Genomic DNA, 24862 nt, shown 5'->3' with positions numbered 1-24862 from the left:
TTTATGCTACTATCTGCTTTCACTGACATTCTGTTGCATTTACATACCGGGATATTTTCTTTCTTTGTACAGTGAATTGTGTCAAAAACTAAAAACGTTAAACATCAAATATAAAACATTTCTTCATGTTGAAACTTCTGGCCTAGAATTTGCCTATGTTTAATTTTTTTTTTATTGCCCCAAATTCCTTATGGGAGGATCTTATATAAAATCATCCATAGTAGATTTATGTTTTAATTTATTTTGTGTATATAGCCTGGGAAACAAGAAGATGAGTATTTTCTATACCTTTTTTGGTATTTATTAAGCACTTAGTGTGTGCCAAACACTGTTCTAAGGGGTGGGTAGAGACCAGTTAATTAGGTTGGACACAGTCCCTGCCACACAGGGGGCTCACAATCTAAGTAGAAGGGAGAACGGGAGAACTGAGGCATGGAGAAGTTAAGTGACGTGGCCAAGGTCACACAACAAGCAGTTGGCAGAGGCGGAATTAGAACCCAGGTCCTCAGACTTCCGGACCATGCTCTTTCCCCTAGTCCTTGCTGCTTCTCGTTGTCTTCCATATGTTGCTTGGTGCTGCCTGTAGTAGTGGGGCAGCCCATCTCAAGGGTAAAAAAGCCATTATCTCCCCCCCGCCAAAAAAACCAGTGTACTATAGTTCTGATTTCAGCTGCCAAATTCCCTGACAAAAACAGTTGAAGTGCCAACTCTTAATACTTTTGCACAAAAGCATTTATCAACGTTTTCTTCCATAGATGCAGTATCATCTAATGCTCCACATACAGATGCAATTTTGTGAAATCTCCCTTTGGGATTGGATTTCTGATCGAAATAAAAACACTGGAGAATGTATGGATGAATCTTCCTGTAAGTCATGGCCTGTTATTGTGCTTGTATTTTTGTGTGGAAAAACAAAGGATGTAGTCACTTTTTTTTTCTTTCTTCTTTCCTGACTTCATATATGGGCAATTTCTCATTGCCCAGCTCTGGGGATTATCCCTAGTTGCTTGTAAGAGATTCAAGGCATTAGATGCAGCAGCAACATATTTTTAGACTGTGAGCCCACTGTTGGGTAGGGACTGTCTCTATATGTTCCCAACTTGTACTTCCCAAGCGCTTAGTACAGTGCTCTGCACACAGTAAGCACTCAATAAATACGATTGATTGATTCAGCACATTTGCAAATGAGCTCTGTAGTCAGAAAAATTCTGTAACGTATCTTGAAAATTTATCTTGAGATAATGTTTGACCTTTCAGATTTTATCATTGAGTTGCTAATCAGAGTGTGAAATTATTTTAATATAGGCAAAATAACAGAAAATGAACCATTTAAACCCCTCTTTAGGTCCTTATCTCATGGGAAGTGTTGCCTCCAAAATTTTTCGAGAGTTGCTGGAAGGTGTATACTATATCCATAACATGGGAGTTGTGCACCGAGATCTCAAGGTGAGTTGTAAAACTGTAGTGCTTTAAGTTAAGGGGATGGGAGCCATTCAAAATGTAGTCATATGCTTAAGTGAAAGTTTCGAAACTGCTCATTTCACCTTTTTTAAAGAGCAAAGCTACCTCTTCGTAACAGAAGTGCGTCTGTGCAAGTCAGTGAAGACTCGAAAAGAATTAGACTGAGTGAAAAATTAAGATAGTGTAAATAAGAATTTTAATAAGAATTAATATGATCCTCAACTGTAGTGTTGTATTTCTTTATGCTTCCATTACTTGCTGTTAATGGTGTTGATAAGCGTGGGCAGAAACATTTTAAAAACATTAAGGGGCCTCTAAAGGCTTCATTCAGATCCTTTACTCTTCTTAACTTATACTTACTCTCTTGAAAAACAGAACTACAACCAATCGATAAGCGATCCTTAAATCTACATTTCTAGTCTGTACCTTTTGTTCAATCTCAAATATCTTTTGGTCTTCAGAACATTTCCATTTGGCTGTTCCATCACCACCTCAAACGTAACCATTGTTTAAATTGACCATCACAGTCAACAACATCATTGTCCTCTTTCTCATAAATCGTCATCTTTGACTCTTCTCTTTCATTTGCTCTTCCCTTGCAGTCAATTTTTTCAATGCTTTCTCAGAAAGGAGGCAAAATTTACCTCGTACAGCCCCAACCCTACTACCTTAATCACTCTAATCACTTTACTCTTGAAGTAATGCAGTTATCTCCGCGAAGTCATCTCTCCCTATTCTTGTCTATCCTTCACACTGTAATAATTGTTTTTCTCATCCAGTCATTCCACCCCTCCAGAGCTTGTTGTGGCTCCCAATTCCCAGGTTTACTGGCCCTCTTACCTATTTGCCCTTTTTTCTGCTTTTCCCCAGCCAGTGGTCTCCCCTCCGCCCTAGCAAACCTGCTCACCATCCCTCCCACGCAAAATTCACTCTACTATCTCCTGTTCGTCTTCCCTCTCCACCCCCAGCCATGCCATTCATTACACCTAGCTCAGCTTTTGGGATAGAGCACGGGCCTGGGAATCGGAAGGTCATGTTTTCTAATTCCAGCTCTGTTACTTGTCTGCTGCGTGAGCTTGGGCAAGTGACTTTACTTCTCTGTGCCTCAGTTACGTCATTTGTAAAGTGGGGATTGAGACCGTGAGCCCCATGTGGGCCAGGGACTGTGTTCAATCTGATTTGCTTGTTTCTACCCCAGCACTTAGAACAGTGCCTGGCACCTAATAAGCGCTTAAGAAATACCACAATTATTATTATTCAAGTGCTCTGCACACAGTAAGCACTCAATAAGTATGATTGAATGTATTTCTGTTCTGTTACTGATATGCCCTTGGCTCTGGAACCTTTTTGTGTAATTTTATAGTGATGCGTTTGTCCTGTCTTCCCTTTTAGATAATAAGCTGTTCATGGGCTTTATTCTCCTTTTTCTGTTCTGTTCAACCCTTCATACTGTGCTCTGCACAAAGTGAGCATTTAGTAGGAGAACCAACGTGGCCTAGTGGATGAAGCACGGGCCTGGGAGACAGAAAGACCTGGGTTCTAATCCAGCCTCCTCCACTTGTCAGCTTTATGACCTTGGGCAAGTCACTTAAATTCTTTGTGGCTCAGTTCCCTCAGTCGGTTAAGTGGGAATTAAGACTGTGAGCCCCATGTGGGACATGGATTATGTCCAATCTGATTCGTCTGTATCTACCCTAGCACTTAGTGCAGCGCTTAACTGCTACTTCTTAAAAGTAAATAAATAAAAATCAGTAGGCTCTCACTCCAACCCCCTTCATTATCAGATTCAGTATTTGAGCCGTCATTCTGTGCAGATCCCTGGAACTAGGCACATGGGAAAATACGGGAGACAGCCGTTAGACAGCAGATTCCACAGCTTCAGGCTCCTTAACGTGGGTCCTTAGATCCTCACTGCTTCCTTGCTGTGACGGTGGGCTAAGAAGTAAATTAGAAGTGGTGTCACATGCTCCAGGGACACAAGCCACCAAGCTGGGCATTCTCTCCTACTAGGCCAGCAACCCAGATAGCAGGATGTCTGGCAACTTTCCCACAGTATGGATCTTGAAGTAAACCAGAATCACCACTGATGCCTTAAGTCACCCATAGGAAGGAAACAATCAGGGGCGTTCAGGTTGGCAGGTTACTCCTCAGTGATCCTCTGGAGCCATTTCTGTTATTCTTCCAGGATCTGCAGAGTTGTGGCAGTTCTGAGACCCATTCCACCAGTCTGGCACCTAGCAATCTCACTTACCCAAGTCACGTCAGTAGTTAGTAGGGATTGCTCAGAAACCTGCAGGGGAGCACCCCAAGGTCTTTCCACCACTCACAGTAGTGGCACGGGTAGGAGAATATGCTGGATGGGAAGACCAAGGTTGGCAGCAGGTATCCTTAGGGGCTTTTTCTTTTTAAATGCTGGTAAAGCACAATCCTGGAGGGCTACAAAGGTAGGGATGGGAAGGGTACCTGAAGAATAGCGTAGAATTATCCTGTGGTTTGAAGATGAGATTGCCAATATTAAGATTGCATCCATGAGCGTGAGTGTTGAGTGGCATGTATCAATGCCGTGTTTTTCATACTCCAAGGCAGTTTGACACACACAAAAAATTAAAGGACTTAGTGATAAAGATATGCAGTGCCTTTTGGAAGTGCTGCATGTTTCTCCTTCCTTACATTTTGAGTATTTCTTGTGTTCACGTTTTATGTTCCTACCCCGACTTCCTAAGTAGTGCACTTAGCCTTTCTTTTTGAAATGATGCTTTTCGAAAAGTAAGAAAAATGGAAACAATCAAAGCCTATTCAGTTTTGAACAGAAAATAAACATAATGAAGTCAATGAGCCAGTCATTTTTTTTTTTTTTTAACTTGTGGCTGGGACCTTATCTCAGGACCTTAAGCAACTGTAGAAGCAACTATTTTCACATTCAAAAGATGATAGGAATAGTATTAAAAAAAAAATCTAACCAGAAAATGCCCTGTGCAGTACTTAGTCTAATAGACTGCTGAAATTTAGGTGTTTGATTTCCAGAGTTGGGAGAAGTCGTAATCACTGTATACAGAATTCCATATCTTCAAAGGGAGAGCCTGCCTCAAATATTGCTTGTGCTTTTCTCCGTACACCTTTCTGATGATCTTGGAACAGATCTCTTGCAAGGTTAAAGGCTTTTGTGATAACCCTACAAGAGATTCTTTTTGAGGCTGGAATTCAGGTAGCAGAAGTCCTGTGGGAAGAATTCCTTCGTTGTTGGTTATCCTCAAAGGATAGGAGAGATTGAGTAGTTTGTTGAACAGCGCTGTCTCTCTTAAATTGGATCGACGCTGGAGGAACATAAAAATTGGAGTTTCCCCATGTCTTGTTAAGATATTAATGTCTGCTTCAAATTCAAGTAGAAGATTGATGATTGCTTCTCTGCCTCCTAAACAAGCCTCGTGAATGGCCGTCCGTCCTTCGTGGTCCTGGGCATTTGCTTCGGCCCCCTTCTTTAAGAGTAAACTGATGGAGCTGATGTCTGCTGCGAGCAACCTGCCTGCTTTAGTAGATGCAGCACACACAGCCAGTTTTAGGGCAGTATTCCCACTGTGGGAGACAGCGCAGTTAACGTCTGCTCCGCAAGCAAGTAGAGTTTCTGTCATTTCCTTGTTCAGCATACCAGCAGCCATGTGAAGCGGCGTCATGCTCGATCCATTGGTCGCGTTGACGTGGGCACCGTTCCCAGCCAGGATGGAAAGAACTGGATGAGTTCCGTAACGGATAGCTAAATGTAGTGGCGAATACCCGAAGTCATTGTCCACTCGAGCGTTAACCCGAGCCCCGTGCTGACATAATACGTGAAGGCACATTTCGGCGTGATTCTGAATATCCGTCAGGATCCTCTGAATTCGGTTCACTGGTTCTGTCCAGTTGGCAGTAGTAATTGGCCAGTGAAGAAGCATGACATGAAGTGTAGTGTGGCCTCTGGAATCCCTATAATGAGTAGTAAAAGTTCTGTCTGAAAATAATATTTACCAAAAGGCCGTTGAAAGTAATACTGTGTCTATGAAAAACCGAAGACCTCGTAAAGTCAAGAAACCATGTTTAGATGTAAAAGTTGAAAGCTGTTCAAAAGCTGTGGCGGTTTCAAATTAAGAATTGCTAGGAACTCTTCCAGAAAATTTAAATAAGGGCCATACCTTTGAAGAGTTGTAGTAGTAATAGCATTTTTGGACACCCACTGGGCACGGTGCAATGTACTAAGTGCTTGGGACATATAAAATGACCAAATGATATGTTCCCTGCCCACCTAGTGGATAGAGCACGGTCTTGGGAGTTAGAAGGACCTGAGTTTTAATCCCGGCTCTGCCTCTTGTCTGCTGTGTAACCCTCGGCAAGTTATTTAGCTTTTCATTTAACTTCTCTGTACGTCAGTTACTTCATCTTTAACTTGGGGATTAAGACCGTGAGTCCCATGTGGGACGTGGACTGTTGTCCAACCTGGTTTGCTTGTATCTACCCCAGGGCTTTGTATAGTGCCTGGAACATAGTGAGCACTTCACAAATATCATTAAAAAAAGAAGCTTACATTCAGATGGGTGAGACAGATGTAAAAATATTTGCAGAGTAATCAAAATGAACGATTTCTTGTGAAGTTGAAAAATTATATACATAATTGCTGAGGATGGGTATAAGTAAACACATAAATGATAGAGATGGAGCTACTGAGCTGTAAATTCCCCCTCTAGGCTGTAAACTCCTTAGAGGCAGGGATCATGCTTACCACCTACTTAATTATCTCTTCTAATGGCATAGTACAGAGTTTTGCACACAGTAAGTTCCCAGTAAATACCATTGATTAATCGATTGATTAGCAAGAAGATTGATGAAGTAGTCAAGCTAGGGTATGACAAGAATCTGAACCAGCCCGGTGGCTATTTCGATGGAAAGAAAAGGGCAGATCCTGGAATGATGTGGAGGAAAAACTATCAAGATTTAGCGACAAGGCCGGGGTCATGTCTCTAAACTCTTGTATTCTCCCAAGTAGTTAGTTCAGTGCTCTGCACAGAGTAAGTACTGAATTAATGCCATTGATTGTTTGAGGTAGATTTGGCAATCACCAATGTAAAGATTATAATTTAAGCCCTGATAATGGATAAACTCCTCAGGGGAATGCTTGTAAATTGAAGATGAGAAGGGGACCCACAGGGCCTTTATTTAGGGGGTTGGTGCAGAGGACATGAGAATAAGGGAAAAAAAAAGATGAGGGATGTGTCACTTTTGCAGGAATATTATTCTCCTCCCATGGCAACAATATTGGGTGGCAGGCAGATGGTAAATCCCTGACAATACTCCAGGAGATCACAGTACACTCAGTTCACCAAGATGAGGGTCTTTGTTACAGGTTTGGGATGGAACGTTTTTCTGACAGTCAATGTCAGTTGGATAGAGAGCAGTGAGGTTTCTTGCCTATGTGCATGGCATTGAATGCATGCATTGAATGAGTACTAGCGGTGCAGGTTTTCTGTAACCTGGGGTTCTGGAAAAATGCAACCCCTACATTCTAGGAGAATAAGGTATACCTTATTTGTCTTCCCCTGCCTGTTTGGTTTGTTGCTTAAATGGTGGAGCAGGTGGAGTGTGAAGCATATTGAGTCTAAAGTCCCAGTGTTTTAGGAGATACTGAGCCTACCAGTTTCAACCTTTCTACATCTCTGCTGAGCCCTAAGAAATGAACTCTTCCATCCTCTTCCTCTGTAATATATTATATTTTTAAAGTAATCCAACAGATGAGTAGCATGCCATTAAAGCTTACCTTATTTCTGGATCAGCGCCATATTCTAACAAACAAAGTAAACTTTGTACTTTTCTGTATCGGGCAGCCAGGTGTATTGGAAAGATGGACTGGGTCTGCGTACAAGCAGAAATGTACATGAAGCACGGTCACTTTGCTTCCTCAGAATCAATTTAAGTTGTTAAAGTGGGATCTATAATACACGTCATGATAGCAGTAGAGAGTCTGACTGCAAAGTGTTGACCGAGTATCCATGGGTGAGGGCGATCCCAGCCCGTCACTAAATCTTGATAGTATTTCCTCCACATCTGCCCTTTCCTCTCCCATCAAAATGCCACCAGACTGAGATGATTGGGAGAAAAGAAGAGGCGATAACTGGCCTTGGCTAAAAGCCAGGGTGGACCAGGAGCATTGGAAACCAGAGGCGACTGGGGCGCAGGTCTGAGATGGATAGGGGAGGTTGAAAGTGAAAGGCAGAGTGGAGGACAGTAATAGAGGGAGACAAGAGGAGGTGTGGTCTGAAAGAGAGTTGGGGGAAGAGAGGAACAAGAAGAGAAGGGAAGGTACAGGAAAAATAGAGAGATGAGAAGGGATTCAAAAAATTCAGAGTTGCCCTAGATAAGATGAGGTTAGCGGAGACTTTGGAAGAGAGTAGACTCAATAGAGTGAAAGGGGCAGAAACCAGATCATAATCAAGGAAGTAGTTGGAGAAGAGGAAGTAGAGGCTTTAGGTGCATATAGCTGGTGTGAGGAGCCTGGACAGAAGTTGGAGGCGGGAGATGGGACGATAGCTGGATGGTGCAGTGGGATCCAGAGAAATTTTTTAAAGATCAGGGAGCAGTGTATGTGTTTTGAAGGCAGAGGAGAAGGAGCCACCAGAGAGTGAGTAGTTGAAGTTGACTGTGAGGGAGGGAGGTAGAGTGGTCACAAGTGTTTTTAGAAGGTGGGTTGGTATCAGAGGTCCAGGTGGAAGGGGTAGATTTTAAGAGTAGGTGGGGAGATTTCCTCTTGAGAGATGACCGTGAAGGATGAGAGAGTGGAGATAGGAGGGGACTGGAATGGTGAGGAGAAAATTTGGGGAACTCATACCTAATGGTTTGTTTTATCAGTCTGGCAGTTAGCAAGGTATGAGCCCTAGGGGTTGCTGGAGGGAGTTAACTTTTGGAATAACGATGGAAGCAAAGGGCAAGGAAGTTGATGCGGGGCAGAGCTGTAGCAAATAATGATGATTTTGAAGTGGCTTATGTCAGCTTGCTGCCTGACTTTCTGTCAACAGCTCTCTGGGCTGAACCTAGGAGCAGAGGAAGTGTACAGTGGAGGTGGTACAAGACTGGAGTTAGTACTGAGAGATTGAAGGGAGGAGGGTGGTGAGGGAGTTGAGTTCAGCTGAGAGGGTGGAGTTGAGAGCATTGTCTTGTGCCTCAAGAGAGGAGAGGTTGGGTAGGCTGTCTGAAAGGAGTATGTAGAGGAGGGGCCTAGAGATAGATATCGGTGCCACTAGAGAACAGTTTTGTGGAGAAGGGGTGTGTGGGAGAAAAAGGGTCAGAGCGTGTGCTCAGAGAGTTGGGATTTTAGAGTTGGTGAGGTTAGAAGTGGTACAGTGACTGTGGAAGGTGAAATTCAGCATTTGTCCAAGTTGGTGAGAGGTTATCCAGGGAACTTCAGCAATTCCCTACCTCTTCATATCCAGCAGTCCACTACTTTCCCTATTTTCAAAACCCTACTAGAAGTATATCTCTTCCCAGGAAGGCTTTCCTGCTTAAGGTCTCTTCTACCCACTCTATATCCGCCATATGGTGCCAGCCATGCACTTGATATAAGCACTTAGGTATTCACCCCACACTTCTCTCGGCAACACTTACGTACAAAGTAGAAATAGTATTTATCAAGCATCTATTGTGTGCAAGGGGACTATATTGAGCTCTGGGAGAGAATGCACAGGTGCTTATTAGACATGGGCCCTGTCCCTTGCGGGGTACGTTTATTTGCTTCCCATTTCCTATAATTTATTGTAGCGCTTGCACCGCAAGATAGTAAGCTCCTTGGTGGCAGTGATTGTGTATATTAATGCTACTGTACTCTGCCAAGCACTTAGGACAGTGCAGTACACAAAATAAGCATTCAAAAAATACTGTTGATTGAAATGCCCGAGGGTAATAATAATAATAATGATGATGGCATTTATTAAGCGCTTACTATATGCAAAGCACTGTTCTAAGCGCTGGGGAGTTTACAAGGTGGAGGAATGTATGGGGAGAAGGAAAGGGGAGAAAGGCATCGAAACAGCTCAAAAATTGGAAAGAGGGCTGGAGGATCAGATGGGATTGTGGGTGACTGACAAGTAATTCTAGCGGGTGGTAGAGGCGGATGACACGGACTTCAAAGGATGAGAATGGGAAGGATCGAGTGGATCTGATGGGGCAAGGGCACGCTTCCTCCTTTCCCTCTGAGTCTGGGAGAGTGGGAGAAGGCGAAGCTTCCTTGGGAGAGAGCAGCAAGGGAGACGGTATCATCGGATAAAAGCCAGGTTTTGGTGTCAGCGAGGAGGATGAGTGATTGGGTCAGGAACAGGTTGAGGATGAAGGGGCGTTTGTCCGGGATCCTGGATGGAGATTCCATAGAGAGTATTCAGATGGAGTTGTGGTTTTGAGGGGGTCTGGAGAAGGCCTGATGGCAGGAAGTGGGGATGGGTTTGTTTGGAGTGCAGTGCTACAGGTAGGTTCTTCGGGGTGGCAGCCAGAGAGGAGAACAGCGATAGGGTAAGCAAGGATGGGGTGGGGTGTGACTAACCAGATTCCCCCTCCTCTTTCCTTTCCCATATTGGGAAATTTCCCACATACTTTCAGCCGTGAACATGGGAGAGCTAGTGGAGAGGATTTTCACTTATAACTCTAAATAGTGGAAATGAACACGATGGAGTTAATGCTAGAGGGAAATAAAGACAGCAGTAGGGAACAGAATTCTTAGCCAACAGAAGAAAAAAATAACAAAAGTTTAACATGCTCTTTATGAATACATAAGCCTCCTCAAAATCTTGGAATCTCAGGCAGTGGAAACAACCTAAAGGGAAAGGGAAGAGAAGGGAAAGGATCAGGACCTTTGAGGTGAATGTGTAAGTCGATAAAAGCTAGCAAGCAGTGTGATTTCTCAAGGTCTGTGGGATTGTTTTTGTAAACTTTGAAGCTGAAAAGAAGTTACCTGTTCCAGAAGCAGTTTGTTGCACGTGGATTTTACCCAAACAGTCATTGGCTCGTTGACAGGATGGCTTCTTAATAAAGTTTCAATGATGGGACAATTTTCTTGCATTATGGCTTCATAAAGCTTGGTGTGGAGTGTCTTAAATCGTCCTGGCTCCGTGGAAAAATCCCCTTCTGTTATCTGGACCCTGCTGGTTCTCTTGGCTGCATTACCCATGTTAAAAATAATACATATATTGTAGGCAGCTAGTTAGAAATCAAGAGTACTGGGGAACCCCAAGTTATGGAATGTGGTCACTCTCAATCTCTTTGTGATGGGTCAGTTTAGTTCTAGATTAGAATTGTTGATTTTAAAGTTACAGTGTGGTCAAAATCAAATGTAATATTTATACCATTCAAGCTGCCAGGAGGAACTTGCTTCCTTTTGATGCGTTCTGTCCATATACTTGCAACTCTGCCATCCCAGTAGAACTCTTTTTCCATCATCCCCTCCTATAGAAACAATAGGATTCCACCATTCTGAAAAGCATTTCCCAGACTGATGCTGCTGAGCCGTTACACAGCTCATCGGTTTTCCTCCCAATTCCTTTCTCCATTCATGCTGTGATCATTTCTCGCTAATGATCAAAGCATGAACAGAAAATTTCCATTTCAGTAATGAAAACTTTCATTCAGTTGCAGATAAAGAAATGATTATTGAGTGTAATTGTCTCGAAATCTTACTGGACTCCTCTCCAATCCCCCCTAACCTTCTTTTTTTAAAGCCATTTATTGTCAGAGCAGGGATGGATACATTGGGTTAGTATATTTAAAAGATGTCCTATAAAAAGCTTCTAAATTTTCACCTGAATAATAGCTTATCTGTTTGCCCTAAATAAGAAAACAAACGCTCTGATTAATGCCATTTCTTTCATTGTGTGATTTTTTGGCAGTGTTTACATCTTTTCATTTGATTACTTTTGTCTGAACAGAAAATCATTAGTGAGATTCTTTTTAATGTATTTGCAGGTTTTAGAGATATATGTATGTAAATGTGCATGTATAGGTTTTAGAGCTATATACATATATATACATATATCTCTAAAACCTGGTTATGGATATATAGATGTACATATATAGAAATTGAATGTATGTGATTGCAGAAATCTCAATTACTTATTTTTTTTTATCAATTTGCAGCCCAGAAATATTTTTCTTCAAGGTCCTGATCACCATGTAAGAATAGGAGATTTTGGTCTTGCCTGCACTGGTATCATTCAGAACGATGCTGACTGGACAAATGGCAACAGCAAAAGTAGGATTTCTTTGAAAGTTTCAGTAAATAATAGGCTTTAGCATATAAGACTGCATTTGTTATAGTAAATTGGGATGCATATCCAGCCTTTTATAATAATTTGAATATTTGGATTCTAGGGTTAGCACACACTTCAGGAGTGGGTACCTCTCTCTATGCTTCACCAGAACAGCTGCAAGGATCTGCGTATGACACCAAGGTAGCAGCAATTATATTTTTAATTATTCTTGTTAAAAGCTATTTTTTACGATGCTTGCCCTAAACCGTCTTCAAAAAAACCCGTCCAGTCAGAGATCTGAAAAAATGCAGGTTTCAGGAGATACCAATTATACCGTTCTACAGTATGGCCTAATAGTGAACAGCCGTGACATTCTGGACCTCTGAGCAATGTAGTGAACTGTTTTATGATGAACTACCACTGCAGGATAAAATAAAAACGTTTTGTAGAGTTGAAGAGCCCTCCCCTCCTCAAAATTCTCCAATGGCTGCCCCTTCTTCTGCATCAAGCTGAAACTACTGACTGTCTGCTTTAAGGCACTCAGTCGACTCTTCCCTTTCCTTACCTTTACTCCCCTGCCACTATAACCCAGTTCTTATGCTTCATTCCTTTCAAACCAGCCTACTCACTCTTCCTTGTTCTTGTCTCTTTCCATCCATCTCTTGATCACCTCTCTCCTTCCTGAACCTCATGTGTGGCAGGCATTACTTCTCCTTATCTGCGAAGCTCATCTAAAAAATCACATCTCCAGGTGGCCTTCTCTGATTATTTTTCATCTTCCTCACCCTGTATCCCCTCTCTACTGTCACTTAAGGACATCCACATCACCTATGCATCTAGGTCCTCATCCTCTTAAGCTCTTGGGTACTCACCCCCTTTCCACTGGAAAATGTATGTACATATCTCCAAGTGTTTTGCTTCCCCTTACCTGTAACTTTAGTTACTGTCTTCCCCAACTCTAGATTATAAACTCCCCAAGGTCAGGGATTGGTGTCTACTGTATTACACTCTAAGTGCTTAAAGTACAATGCCGTGAAAAACAAGTTCTCAGTAAATGTGACTGATTATGTGGTTATGTATAGTATATGAATTAAGTATGTCATGGGATTCTCTAGTGAAACATACTTTTTCAAAATTCATCCCATTTCATAAATTCTTCGCTGGCATGTGATGCATCTTCAGCTTTCATCCTAAGGAACACCATGTTGAGGGTTAGATTGTAAGCTTGCTGCAAAGAACACATATACTGGTCCTCTCCAAAATAAATGTTTAGGTACTCTTCAGATCTGTGGGGAGGTTGGCAGTTTCTCTTAATCATCCTCCAAAATAGTTTTATTTGTACGTGGGGTTAATTGAGGGATAGACTTGAAGAGCTGCTCTGCTTCTGCATGTAGCTACTGCCAACAGATGCCACTTGCTGTTGTTCTATTAATTGATGAACCCAGAGGCTTCACAGGCACCCAGTCCTCTAGACTGTAAGCTCCTTGTGGGCAGGGAATGTGTCCGTTACGTATTGTACTCTCCCAAGTGTTTAGAACAGTGCCCTGCACATAGTAGGCACTTAGTCAATTGTATTTATTGATATAGAAGAGTTGAGTATGGGAAAAGGGTGCAATCTTTTGGGGAAACCATAATTGATCTCTCTGCATTATGGAGAACGTATCACATGGGTGACCTTTTTTATATAGCGAACAGGGAAGGGAAAGATTAAATGGAGCAAGCAGGCGAGACTTTAAATACTGTTGTCTCTCAACTTCGAGATGGGCTTTGAACAAGGGAACCTCCACACCGATGCTTCCCTGCTTACTCCTTTTCCTTTGTTCAGCAAGATGGATTTAGTCACCCACAGGTTGGCTTTTGATGGATTTTTCACTGCTGGCATACTATGTTCAGGCCATAAAACGGAAGTGTGTGCTAGTGACCGAAAATGTCACTTCTGAATTTACTTTTTCTTTTTTGCAGTCAGACATGTACAGTCTAGGTGTAATTCTGCTAGAACTCTTCCAGCCTTTTGGAACAGAAATGGAAAGAGCAGAGGTTTTGACGGGTCTAAGAAATGGTCAGATTCCGGCATCCCTCAAAACCAAGTGCCCAGTACAAGCCAAGTATATCAGGCAATTAACTAGGAAGATCTCTTCGCAGCGACCATCTGCTGATCAGCTTCTGGAAAGCGAACTGTTTAATGATGCCGAAAATGTATGTTGGTATAAATCAGTTTCAAAATGTTGAATTTAAAAGACATTTCTTTCTGTCAGTCACTAGTGTAGTCCCTTTAGAGTGACCCCTTCCCCAAGAAATAGTCACTTTATAGAAAATGAGCTCTTTTGTAAAGGTCCTTGGAAAGAAAAGACTTCAAGGATGAAGAAATTCATTTTCTTAAAGGGGGGGTTTTCAACAAAGTATGAGAAAAGTCGGGTTTGTTTTTGTTTTGATCCAGGTCTAATGGTGTCCAAATCTTACTCTTTTGTAGGCAGGGAGATTGATTGACGTTTTTCAGGTAGATGAGTTTAAATAGATCAACTTTTTGAATTGCAACAGTATTTTATCTAAATCAGTCTAATTCTTGAAAACGTATTTGGCTTTAGAAAAGATTTGTAATTTTACAGCTGGTCACTATAAATCACGAGCATCTCCCATCAGGAAAAGACGTTCATCGGTTGAGAATTCAGGTCTGAGAACCTACACAGAATTGATTGTAGTGCTGGTGACTGGAGGAAGCGCCCTCCATACCCTCTGGTCCCTGCTTTCCATGTTCTCTCAGGGACAGAGAGCAATGAGCAGGCTGGCGGGGGTGGGCAGTATGTGCTCTTTCCACTGAAACAATAGCAGGGCTATTGTAAGCACTGAAAAGCTTAAGATGTGAGTAGTGTAGTGACACATGCAGCTTGCTCTCAGCAGCCTGGTAGTCATTCATTCAATCAAATTTATCAAGCACTTACTATTCAGTCATATTTATTGAGCACTTACTATGTGCAGGGCGCTGTACTAAGTGCTTTTAAAGTACAATTCAGCAACAAGGACAGTCCCTGCCCACAGTGGGCTCACAGTCTAGAAAGGGGGAATTGTCCAGAAGGAGTAGGAGTGTCTGGGCAACTGTCAGTTCATCCTTAATATGTGTGACAGACTCAAGCCTGACCATTGCTTCACCTCCCCAACTTCTCTCTCTGCCCAGTACAGGTCAGGCTGTTCCCGGGGCTTCATCCCAGCTGGTGGTAGGGTGTTTTAACATGAAAATGTCTTCAGGAAGATGACCTCTTTTCTATTAACTAGAAATGGGAAGGGTACTGCACTGACCCTTTGTTTTCTTTAAAGAAATTTTGGTCTGGAGGGCACCTTACACTGCTCTGCTCATAGCCAGTATTTTTGGTGATCAAAAGGTAAACCTCTAAATGTAACCCATTCTTAGGGCTTGTTGGAACTCAGGGCTTTAGACTTTTCTGTCTTTACAATCGGTTCCTCCCTTAACTATTCCCGCATATTTTAGTCATGGCAGTGCTGAAGTTGGATTAGACAGATGCATTATTCTTGTGATACGGGACCGTCTCTATATGTTGCCAACTTGCATTTCCCAAGTGCTTAGTACAGTGCTCTGCACTACGTGCTTAATAAATGTGAGTGAATGAATGTAGACTAAACATTATTATTCTGTAATCATTTTTTAAGCACAGGCAACATTAGAATTGGCCTCATCCATCCCTGTTTGAGATTTTAATATAGAATGACTGTTTATTGCTTTCCTCATTTCACTCACAGTAGCTGGCTCTCGGCATAAAACCCCAGGAGCAGGGTACAGAGGAGTTCTCTGTCTCCCCTTTTAGACTGTGAGCCCTGCTGGGTAGGGACTGTCTCTATATGTTGCCAACTTGTACTTCCCAAGCGCTTAGTACAGTGCTCTGCACACAGTAAGCGCTCAATAAATATGATTGATGATGATGATGAGTACAGCATTCCACTTTCTCTTATACAACACAGAGCTTGTCGTGTCCTCCATAGCCATAAAGCGGGATTTCTGAGCAATTACAGCAAGTTTGGAAAAACAAGCTAGGCAAGCAGTTTCTTGTGTAGATGTTGGAAAAGGTTTTTCTTTTTCTTTTTCAGGTTACATATTCTCTACAGCAGAAGCTGCTTGATCAAGAAAAAGAAATAAGAGAACTCAAGGAGAAAATCAGACTCCTTTCTCTGGCAAAGGATACAGGAGAGAATGTAGGCTCACCAGTCTAACTCCTACCGCGTTCAAGCTATGTACAGTATAGAGTGGGTGGATTTTTCTAAGAGAAGTAAATTTATTTAAGTGTGTTTTGAAGTCCGTGCCTTCAAACTATATTCCTACTGAATCTAGCATAACAAATGAACTCAACTAAAAAGATATTTGGGCTGGGACCACATTTGAATAACTGTACAGGATTTAGTGTTTTGCCTGTGTTTATATTTAATTATTAAACACAAATTTTAAAAAGTTTCCTTTGCACTAGCTAAGTTATTTCGTTTCAAGTTGTTCTCACACTGCTTATTTCCTTAACAACGTAGGTAAAACGAGTCATTTAGCAGCATTCAAATCACATGGAAATTGTTTAAGATATTTTTATTATACAGCTGGCTCAAAAAGAGTGCGGTACAAGTTCATTATCAGGGCCCCAGGGCAAACTGAAAACACCGGTCTCACACGCCCTTTAAACTACTTGAGGAGTTTCAGGGCAGCATTAAAAGGGGCCAGGTTTTCACAGGATTTCATCCATTTTTGCACATTGCCTGGCACAGCATTAGAGCTCCCTGTTTGCTGAAGAGCACACCAAGCCACAATGTCTGCTACTGTGAGTTCATTTCCCACCAGCCAGGGGCTTTTGCCAAGCGCGGAGTTCATGGCGCGTAAGACGGCTGCTTTTTCTTTACTGCTTCCTTCTTTCAACTGAAATATAGCTGTATCCACCCAACTATCTATAAGGGTTAAACTAATGGGGTTATGCTTCTGACCGAAGAGAGAGAACAGAAATCGAGCGATGTTCCCTTCACCTTCAATGGGACACATGGTTTGGATACTGAACTTCATCTGCGGCTTAGGAACTGCAAGAAAAAGAAAATACCCCACATTTATTAATTACAAGCACTTATATTACTAGGTTGCACTAATGAAAAAATGAGCATGGAATTTGCAGAATACACTTTCAAGGTTAAAGTTTAGGTTTGGGGCAACTGTTGGATTTAAAGCGAGGTAAATGAAGCTTAAATTTAAGAATACTTTGATTTGATTTTAGCTTCATTCCCCTCCAATAAAATTACATATGTAACATGTTCTTAACAAGCGCTTAACAAGAGAAGCAGCGTGGCTCAGTGGAAAGAGCACGGGCTTTGGAGTCCGAGGTCATGGGTTCGAATCCCGGCTCCGCCACATGTCTGCTGTGTGACCTTGGGCAAGTCACTTAACTTCTCTGAGCCTCAGTTACCTCATCTGTAAAATGGGGATTAAGACTGTGAACCCCACATGGGACAACCTGATCACTTTGTATCCCCCCCAGCGCTTAGAACAGTGCCTTGCACATAGTAAGCGCTTAACAAATGCCAACATTATTATTATTATTATAAGCGCTTAGTACAGTGCTCTGCACATAGTAAGCGCTCAATAAATACGATTGATGATGATGATGTTTTCAGTAATATTATTTCTTCCCAGAGTCTGCAGTGGTGCACGTGGCTAAATGAATGCTTGATCGTATTTACCTTTGGCATATATGAACAACTTTGTTTAAATTCAGGATATTGGTCTCCAGTGTTAATCAAAACTTAAATACATCGTGGTTTTGGGGTACAGTGTGAATTCTGGAGTAAGAAGAATGACAACCCACCCCTCAAAATATACATCCACACAACGAACAGTGCGAAAGTGCCTTCTCCTCTTTTCCCTCAAACCCAAGGCGGGATGACAAACAGTAAGCTGTCATAGTTCAGAATCAACTGTTGGGATGAAACTGTAGCTGGGTGATCGCATTAGGTGTGAGGCCCAATGGGTCCTGATAAATGACTGCCACCAAGGAGGGCAGTGAGGTTCTAAAACCATTCCTCTACCAACCTGCCTGGACTCCAGGAGTTAACATGAGGCTTCCTGGGATCCCTGGGCACAGGGACAACTGGAAAAAGCCAGAAAAGCTCCCTCTGAAGTGAGCATCTTTACCTGATATTAGAGTATGTGGGATGAGTTCTGGGGCAGCACTAGTGGTTTGGGAGTCTAAAGACAATACTCCCGTTTGTACTCCTGTTTCTCTGCAGGAGTTGGTTTGGTAGTGAGGATGAAGTTAATGCATTTGGGTCACAAGAAAATTCCTCTCTCACTTGCCCAGTAAAGAAACAGCTTCCATTGTACTACCCCAAGTTCTCCTATAAGGGTTGGGTTCTTGCAGCTTATGGTCATATTGCAGGAACATACTGTTGGAAGACCATTCCCTAATTCTGTCATCAAGATTCTAGCCCAAAATGCGTAGTGATGGACACTCTTTACGGCAGACACGAGTGCTGCGATGATGGAATGCCAGTCCAGAAGGAATGATCATCATAAATGACTTTGGGAGGGGAAGAGGGGAAAAGGGAGAATAGCCCCCAGATCCAGGGTATACTCTGGGAGTGAGTGCTTTCTGGCATTAAGAACTAAGGGGGAAATATATTTCAGCGTATTTTTAAAGATCCAGTGAAGGAGCCATTATTTGACATCTCATTTTGGTTCCAAGTATTGGAAATGGAAGAGGAACGGTGTGAATTTATACGCCATTTAAGGGCTACTGCCTAAAGTTTTAGTTCTCCTTTTGGTGACCTTTCATATCAGGATCAATATTTACCTATCAGGGATGCTTTGGACTAAGTATTGCATCGAGGTCAGAAAAGGAGTTCATCCAGTCCTGGGATTTCCAAGCAGGCTCCTAAAAGGTCTTAAACTTTCACCTTTTACTTACCAGAAATAATAAACCTTACTTAACTTTGTGATTACATATTAACTACCCAGTGATACAGATTTTAAAACCCTTCAGAGAGGCACAATGCATTCATTAACCCGCTTTTCGCCTTAAAATACTACTTACCATCTTTCCAAATCAGAGTAAATCCCAACTGATACTCATGGCGTGATCTGCTTTTGTTCTGCTCTCCGAAACACTTCAGAAGGTTCTCAGGAACGTTTTTAACAGACGAGTGTGTATGGACAGCTGATAGGATCTTGTAATGCTCACAGAGAAGGCTGTGCAGTACTACCAGGGAGAGTGGAGGTAGTGTAGGGTTTGCATTGATTACGATATCTTTCAAAGCTCCATAATCCTGTATTTAAATAAAATACAAGAAATCAAAAACTGTACCAAGAAGCATAAGGTGCAGTGTGGCCTAGTGGAAACAGCGTAGGCCAGGGAATCGGGATGACCTGTGTTTTACTTCTAGCTGTGCCGTTTGCCTGCTGCCTGTTCTTTACCGCTCTGTGCCTCAGTTTCCTCAACTGAAAAATGAGGGTTCAACCCCTATTTTCCTTCAGGGAGTGCGTCCAACCTGATTAACTCGTATCTACTCCAGCACTTAGAACAGTGCTTGACACAATAGTAAGTGCTTAACAAACACCACAATAAGTAGAAAACATTAGGCATGGGAAAAATACAAATAAGTACACCTATCTCTTATTTGACAAGTAATACCCACAACTGCAATAGGTTCATGAGCTCCCATTACACCTTCGGGAATATTACGGCAATCACTATGAACTTGCCTTCCCAAGCATTGAATCCAAGTTCGCTCCATTTGCAGTTAAAGTAGTGTGCTCTTCAGCCTGAATGATATTTGTCACATCAAAGTCTGCATCTGGTGTTTGTATCATCTTGGAGAGCCCGTCAACGGCAGCTTTTAGTTCGTACAAACGTTTTAAGATCTCCTCTTGGCGGGTTTCAAGGGCCTGCAGAGTTGCGTCCTCTTCCTAGATCAACATCAAGACAATATGTTCATTTCTTCTTAATTTATCGTCCAAAGAGCTATGGGCAAAATGTCAATATTTTCTCTTTATACCCAGTTTCCTTATAGCACAGAGGTTGAGTTTTTGCAGAACCCCCCCCCCATTAAGGAAAACTTGAATTACAGCACGCACTCTTTGTGCTATGCCACGCATATCTCCATAACCATTTCTCCCCTAACCTCATCATACTGTACCCAGATTCGCACTGTTGAAAAAATGGCCCTAATTCTGTATTTGAGTTCTATATATGTAATGAAATCATGCATGTGTTCTGACAGAACCATTTATATTTAAATTAACCATACATTTTCTTCCCATCTTTCTTTTAGGTTATTTGCTAGGTGGATAGGTTACCGCCCCCTCCAAAAAAAAAAAAAAAGGTGGATGAGGCACAAATACTTCTCCCTTATCAACTAAGAAGCGGCGGGAGTCCGAAGGACCTGGGTTTTCATTCTGGCCCTGCCACTAGTCTGCTGCGTGACTTTGGGTGAGTCACTAATTTCTCTGTGCCTCAGTTACCTCACCTGAAAATTGGGGGTTAAGACTATGAGCCCCAAGTGGGATGAGGATTAGCTTGTATCTACCATAGTGCTTAGAACAGTGCTTGGCACATAGTAAGCAATTAACTGATACCATTTAAAAAAAAAAGGCTCCCACGCCTGTTGCTCCTCTATTTCGATTTTAACTTCCTCTTGAAACTCCCACTACCCTAACTTACCTAGTTCCCGCCTCCCATTCCTGTCTGAACTCCTCAAACGTTTTTACGGACCCACTGGTTCCACTTCCTCTCCTTCGATTCCCTATCTGCCCTTCCCCATTCTGGTTCCCCATCCCTTTCACTCCACCGAGCTTGGTCTCTCTCCAAGAACACCCGTGACCTCCTTCTTGCCCCATCTAACGGCCTCTACTTGGTTCCGATTCTCCTTAACTCTTGGATGCCTCTGACATCTTGGCCTTCTACTGGAAACACTATTTAAACTCATTTTTAGCAATAGTCTTCTACTGATTCTCCTACCTTTCTGACTGAGCCTTCTCACCATCCTTTTGGAAACACTATTTAAAATCATTTTTAGCAATAGTCTTCTAATGCTTCTCCTACCTTTCTGACTGATCCTTCTCACCATCCACTAACTCTCTTACTGTGGGTGTCCTTCAAGGCTCATTTTTAAGTTCCTTTCTCATCTGCTCCCTTACTTCAAATATCACTTCTACGCAGACCACTCTCCAATCTACCTCGCTAACTCCGACCTCTCTCCTGCCTCTAAGACATTTCTGCATGGAGGTGTCTTGCCTTCTGAAATCACAGCTCCTTCAACTGCCACTTAAGACACTTATGTATCATCTAAGATCTTGTCCCTCACAGGGATACTGTGTGGATAAAATGTGATAACTGATGTGAAAATCCTCTGGAAAATTAAAAGCACTATAAGAACTCATTATGGATTTGTAGCCAGAAATGCCCTGAAAGCCGAGATGCTGGCAGATGGAGTGAACATGTTCAGGATGTTTTTTTAGACTCTTGACTAATGACTAATTATAGACCGAAATACCAACCCTTATTATTCAAGTGTTCTGTCGTTCACGTTGGAAAGAGATTAATGTTCACACTGAATTTCAACTTAAAATATGAAAAGTTCTAAAAAGTTAACGACCTGGGTTCCAGTTCTGGCGGGCTACTGTGTAACTCTGGGCTAGTCACTTAACTTTTCTGTGCCTCAGTTACCTCATCTGTAAAATGGAGATTAATACCGTGAGCTTTAAGTGGGACGGGGACTCTGTCCGACCTGATAAACTTGTAGCTACCCCAGCGCTTAATACAGTGCTTGGCACATAGTAAGCACTTAAATACCATTAAAAAACCCCACATTAAGACTAGGATGGGAGAAAAACTTTTTTGGTTTCAGGAAAAAAATGGAACACCAAACCGTACAAAGTCTACCTGGCCGGCCCACATTAGGGATTGTCTCTCTCTGTTGCCGAACTGTACTTTCCAGGCGCTTAGTACAGTGCTCTGCACACAGTAAGTGCTCAACACATACAATCAAATGAATTATATAATTTGTACACATTTTCTAGCCGGGTACTACTCACTCACTCAATCAATCATACGTATTGAGCGCTTACTGTGTACAGAGCACTGTACTAAGCACTTGGGAGAGGACAATACAACAATAAACAGACACATTGCCACCCACAACGAGCTTACAGTCCAGAGGGGGAGACGGACATTAATATAAATACGTAAGTGACAGATATGTACCTAAGTGCCGTGGGGGGGAATAAAATAAGTCAGGGCGACACAGAAAGGAGTGGGAGAAGAGAAGCAGCAAAGCTTAGTGGCAAGAGCCCAGGCTTGGGAGTCAGAGGATGTGGATTCTAATCCAGCCCCCCACTTTTCTGCTGTGTGACCCTGGGCAAGCCACTTCACTTCTCTGTGCCTCAGTTATCTCCTCTGTAAAATGGGGGTTAAAACTGTGAGCCCCCCGTGGGACAACCTGATTACCCTATATCTACGCCAGCACTTAGAACAGTGCTTGGCACATAGTAAGCGCTTTTCAAAGACCATTATTAATAGGAAAGTTGGGGGCTTAGTCAGGGAAGGCCTGTGACTCCCTGGAGAAGGAGAAGAAATTTATTTTGGTTTGGCGCTCGCCACTTTCCAAGGGGAAGAGGTGGGGGGAGTGGGTTGTGTGTGTTTGTGTGTGTGTGTGTGTGTGTGTGTGTATCCTATGCAGATATAGGGTAATGAGGTTGTCCCACGGGGGGCTCACAGTTTTAATCCCCATTTTACAGATGGGGTAACTGAGGTGCAGAGAAGTTAAGTGGCTTGCCCAAGGTCACAGCTGACAAGTGGCTGAGTTGGAATTCGAACCCACAACATCTGACTCCCAAGCCCGGGCTCTTTCCACTGAGCCATGCTGCTATATACAAATGCATACATGTGTACACAGATACACACACACAGAAGCAGTGTGGCTCAGTGAAAAGAGCACAGGCTTTGGAGTCAGAGGTCATGGGTTCAAATCCCAGCTCTAGCACTTGTCAGCTGTGTGACTTTGGGCAAGTCACTTAACTTCTCTGTGCCTCAGTTACCTCATCTGTAAAATGGGGGTTAAGACTATGAGCCCCCTGTGGGACAGCCTGATCACCCTGTAACCTCTCCAGCGCTTAGAACAGTGCTTTGCACATAGTAAGCGCTTAATAAATGCCATCATCATTATTATTATTATTATCACTTCTCTGGGCCTCACTTCCCTCATCTGTAAAATGGGGATGAAGACTGGGAGCCCCAGGTGGGACAACCTCATGACCTTGTATCCCCCCAGCGCTTAGAACAGTGCTTTGCACATAGTAAACCCTTAATAAATGCCATTATTATTATTATTATCACTTCTCTGGGCCTCCCTTCCCTCACCTGCAAAATGGGGATGAAGACTGTGAGCCCCATGTGGGACAACCTCATCACCTTGTATCCCCCAGCGCTTAGAACAGTGCTTTGCACATAGTAAGCGCTTAATAAGTGCCATCATTATTATTATTATTCTCTCGCTCCCAGCCATCAATCAATCAATCAATCGTATTTATTGGGCGCTTACTGTGTGCAGAGCACTGGACTAAGCGCTTGGGAAGTCCAAGTTGGCAACATATAGAGACGGTCCCTACCCAGCAGTGGGCTCACAGTCTAAAACCTGTATATATGTATATATGTTTGTACATATTTATTACTCATTTATTTATTTTCTTTACTTGTACATATCTATTCTATTTTATTTGTATGCTTGGTTTTGTTCTCCGTCTCCCCCTTTTAGACTGTGAGCCCGCTGTTGGACAGGGCCTGTCTCTCGATGTTGCCAACTTGTCCTTCCCAAGCGCTTAGTCCAGTGCTCTGCACACGGTAAGCGCTCAATAAATACGATTGATAATGATGATAGCGCTTAATAAATGCCATTATTATTATTATTATTCTCTCGCTCCCGGCCATCAATCAATCAGTCGTATTTATTGAGCGCTTACTGTGCGCAGAGCACCGGACCAAGCGCTTGGGAAGTCCAAGTTGGCAACATCTAGAGACGGTCCCTACCCAACAGTGGGCTCACAGTCTAAAAGGGGGAGACGGAGAACAAAACCAATCATACTAACAAAATAAAATAGAATAGAATATCTATTATTAGAATATTTAGAATATAACAGATGGCGGCCCGGTCCTGCTCGCTCCCGGCATCCCCCGCGGCGGCGCCCGCTCCCGGCATCCCCCGCGGCGGGCCTCAGGCCCAAGGCCCAAAACCTGTCCTACCTGCGCGTGGCCCGGGCCGCCGCTCCCGCCGTGCACACTGGGCATCCGGTACATGCAGGTGGGCAGGTCCGCGCCGCCGCCGCCGCCGCTCCCGTGATACGGCTTTACCTGGTACATGGGCATGGCGGGCGGGGAGGGACACGGACACTCGGGGACACCGACCGCCGCCCCCTCAGCGTCTGACGGACGGACCTCCTTCCGGCCCAACCCCAGGCCGACCGGAAGAGCGGGCCGCCGCCCTCGGCCAATCAGAAGGGGCGTTAAGGCAGCGCCAAAGGGGCGGGGCCGGCCGGGCCGGCGGCCAATGGGCGGGGCGGGGCGGGCCGGCGCCTTCTCCCTAGTGGCTCAGCCCGCGGAGCTCTCGGCCAATCAGAAGGGGCGTTAGGGCAGCGCGAAAGGGGCGGGGCGCGCGCTCGCGGGCCGGCGCCCTCTCCCTAGTGGCTCAGCCCGCGGAGCTTTCGGCCAATCAGAAGGGGCGTTAGGGCAGCGCGAAAGGGGCTGGGCGCGCGCTCGCAGGCCGGCGCCCTCTCCCTAGTAGGTCAGCCCGCGGAGCTCTCGGCCAATCAGAAGGGGCGTTAGGGCAGCGCCAAAGGGGCGGGGCGCGCGCTCGCGGGCCGGCGCCCTCTCCCTAGTGGCTCAGCCCGCGGAGCTCTCGGCCAATCAGAAGGGGCGAAAGGGGCGGGGCAGGCCGGGCCGGCGGCCAATGGGCGGGGCGGGACGCGCGCTCGCGGGCCGGCGCCCTCTCCCTAGTGGCTCCGCCCGCGGAGCTCTCGGCCAATCAGAAGGGGCGTTAGGGCAGCGCGAAAGGGGCGGGGCGCGCGCTCGCGGGTCGGCGCCCTCTCCCTAGTGGCTCAACCCGCGGAGCTCTCGGCCAATCAGAAGGGG

At 43.8% G+C, this 24862-nt stretch overlaps 3 protein-coding genes across 5 annotated transcripts in view; 1 reads left to right on the top strand and 2 right to left on the bottom strand.

Annotated features, from left to right (window-relative positions):
* EIF2AK1 (eukaryotic translation initiation factor 2 alpha kinase 1) overlaps positions 1-16168 on the top strand; it is a 35676-nt gene extending 19508 nt beyond the window's left edge. For all 3 annotated transcript variants that reach the window (XM_038762380.1, XM_038762379.1, XM_038762381.1), the window contains 6 exons: positions 756-867; positions 1346-1446; positions 11599-11713; positions 11833-11912; positions 13674-13907; positions 15810-16168. In XM_038762380.1, coding sequence (XP_038618308.1) covers positions 756-867; positions 1346-1446; positions 11599-11713; positions 11833-11912; positions 13674-13907; positions 15810-15932 — 765 coding nt within the window. In that variant the 3' untranslated portion in view covers positions 15933-16168. The remainder of the gene's footprint in view (positions 1-755; positions 868-1345; positions 1447-11598; positions 11714-11832; positions 11913-13673; positions 13908-15809) is intronic.
* ANKRD61 (ankyrin repeat domain 61) lies at positions 4333-10813 on the bottom strand. The gene is made up of 3 exons (XM_038762383.1): positions 10421-10813; positions 7244-7338; positions 4333-5421 (listed from the first exon to the last, which is right to left on the bottom strand). The coding sequence occupies exons 1-3, from the start codon at positions 10634-10636 to the stop codon at positions 4467-4469; spliced, it is 1266 nt and encodes a 421-aa protein (XP_038618311.1). The 5' UTR covers positions 10637-10813; the 3' UTR covers positions 4333-4466.
* A 113-nt stretch (positions 16169-16281) lies between the features above and the next one.
* On the bottom strand, positions 16282-24115 carry AIMP2 (aminoacyl tRNA synthetase complex interacting multifunctional protein 2). The gene is made up of 4 exons (XM_038762382.1): positions 23978-24115; positions 19444-19647; positions 18776-19007; positions 16282-16772 (listed from the first exon to the last, which is right to left on the bottom strand). The coding sequence occupies exons 1-4, from the start codon at positions 24098-24100 to the stop codon at positions 16387-16389; spliced, it is 945 nt and encodes a 314-aa protein (XP_038618310.1). The 5' UTR covers positions 24101-24115; the 3' UTR covers positions 16282-16386.
* Positions 24116-24862: the final 747 nt, after the last annotated feature.

Source organism: Tachyglossus aculeatus, chromosome 21, assembly GCF_015852505.1.
Source record: "Tachyglossus aculeatus isolate mTacAcu1 chromosome 21, mTacAcu1.pri, whole genome shotgun sequence".
NCBI lineage: Eukaryota > Metazoa > Chordata > Mammalia > Monotremata > Tachyglossidae > Tachyglossus > Tachyglossus aculeatus.
Note: the sequence above shows the minus strand (reverse complement) of the source record. Positions and strands in the feature narration are given on the sequence as shown.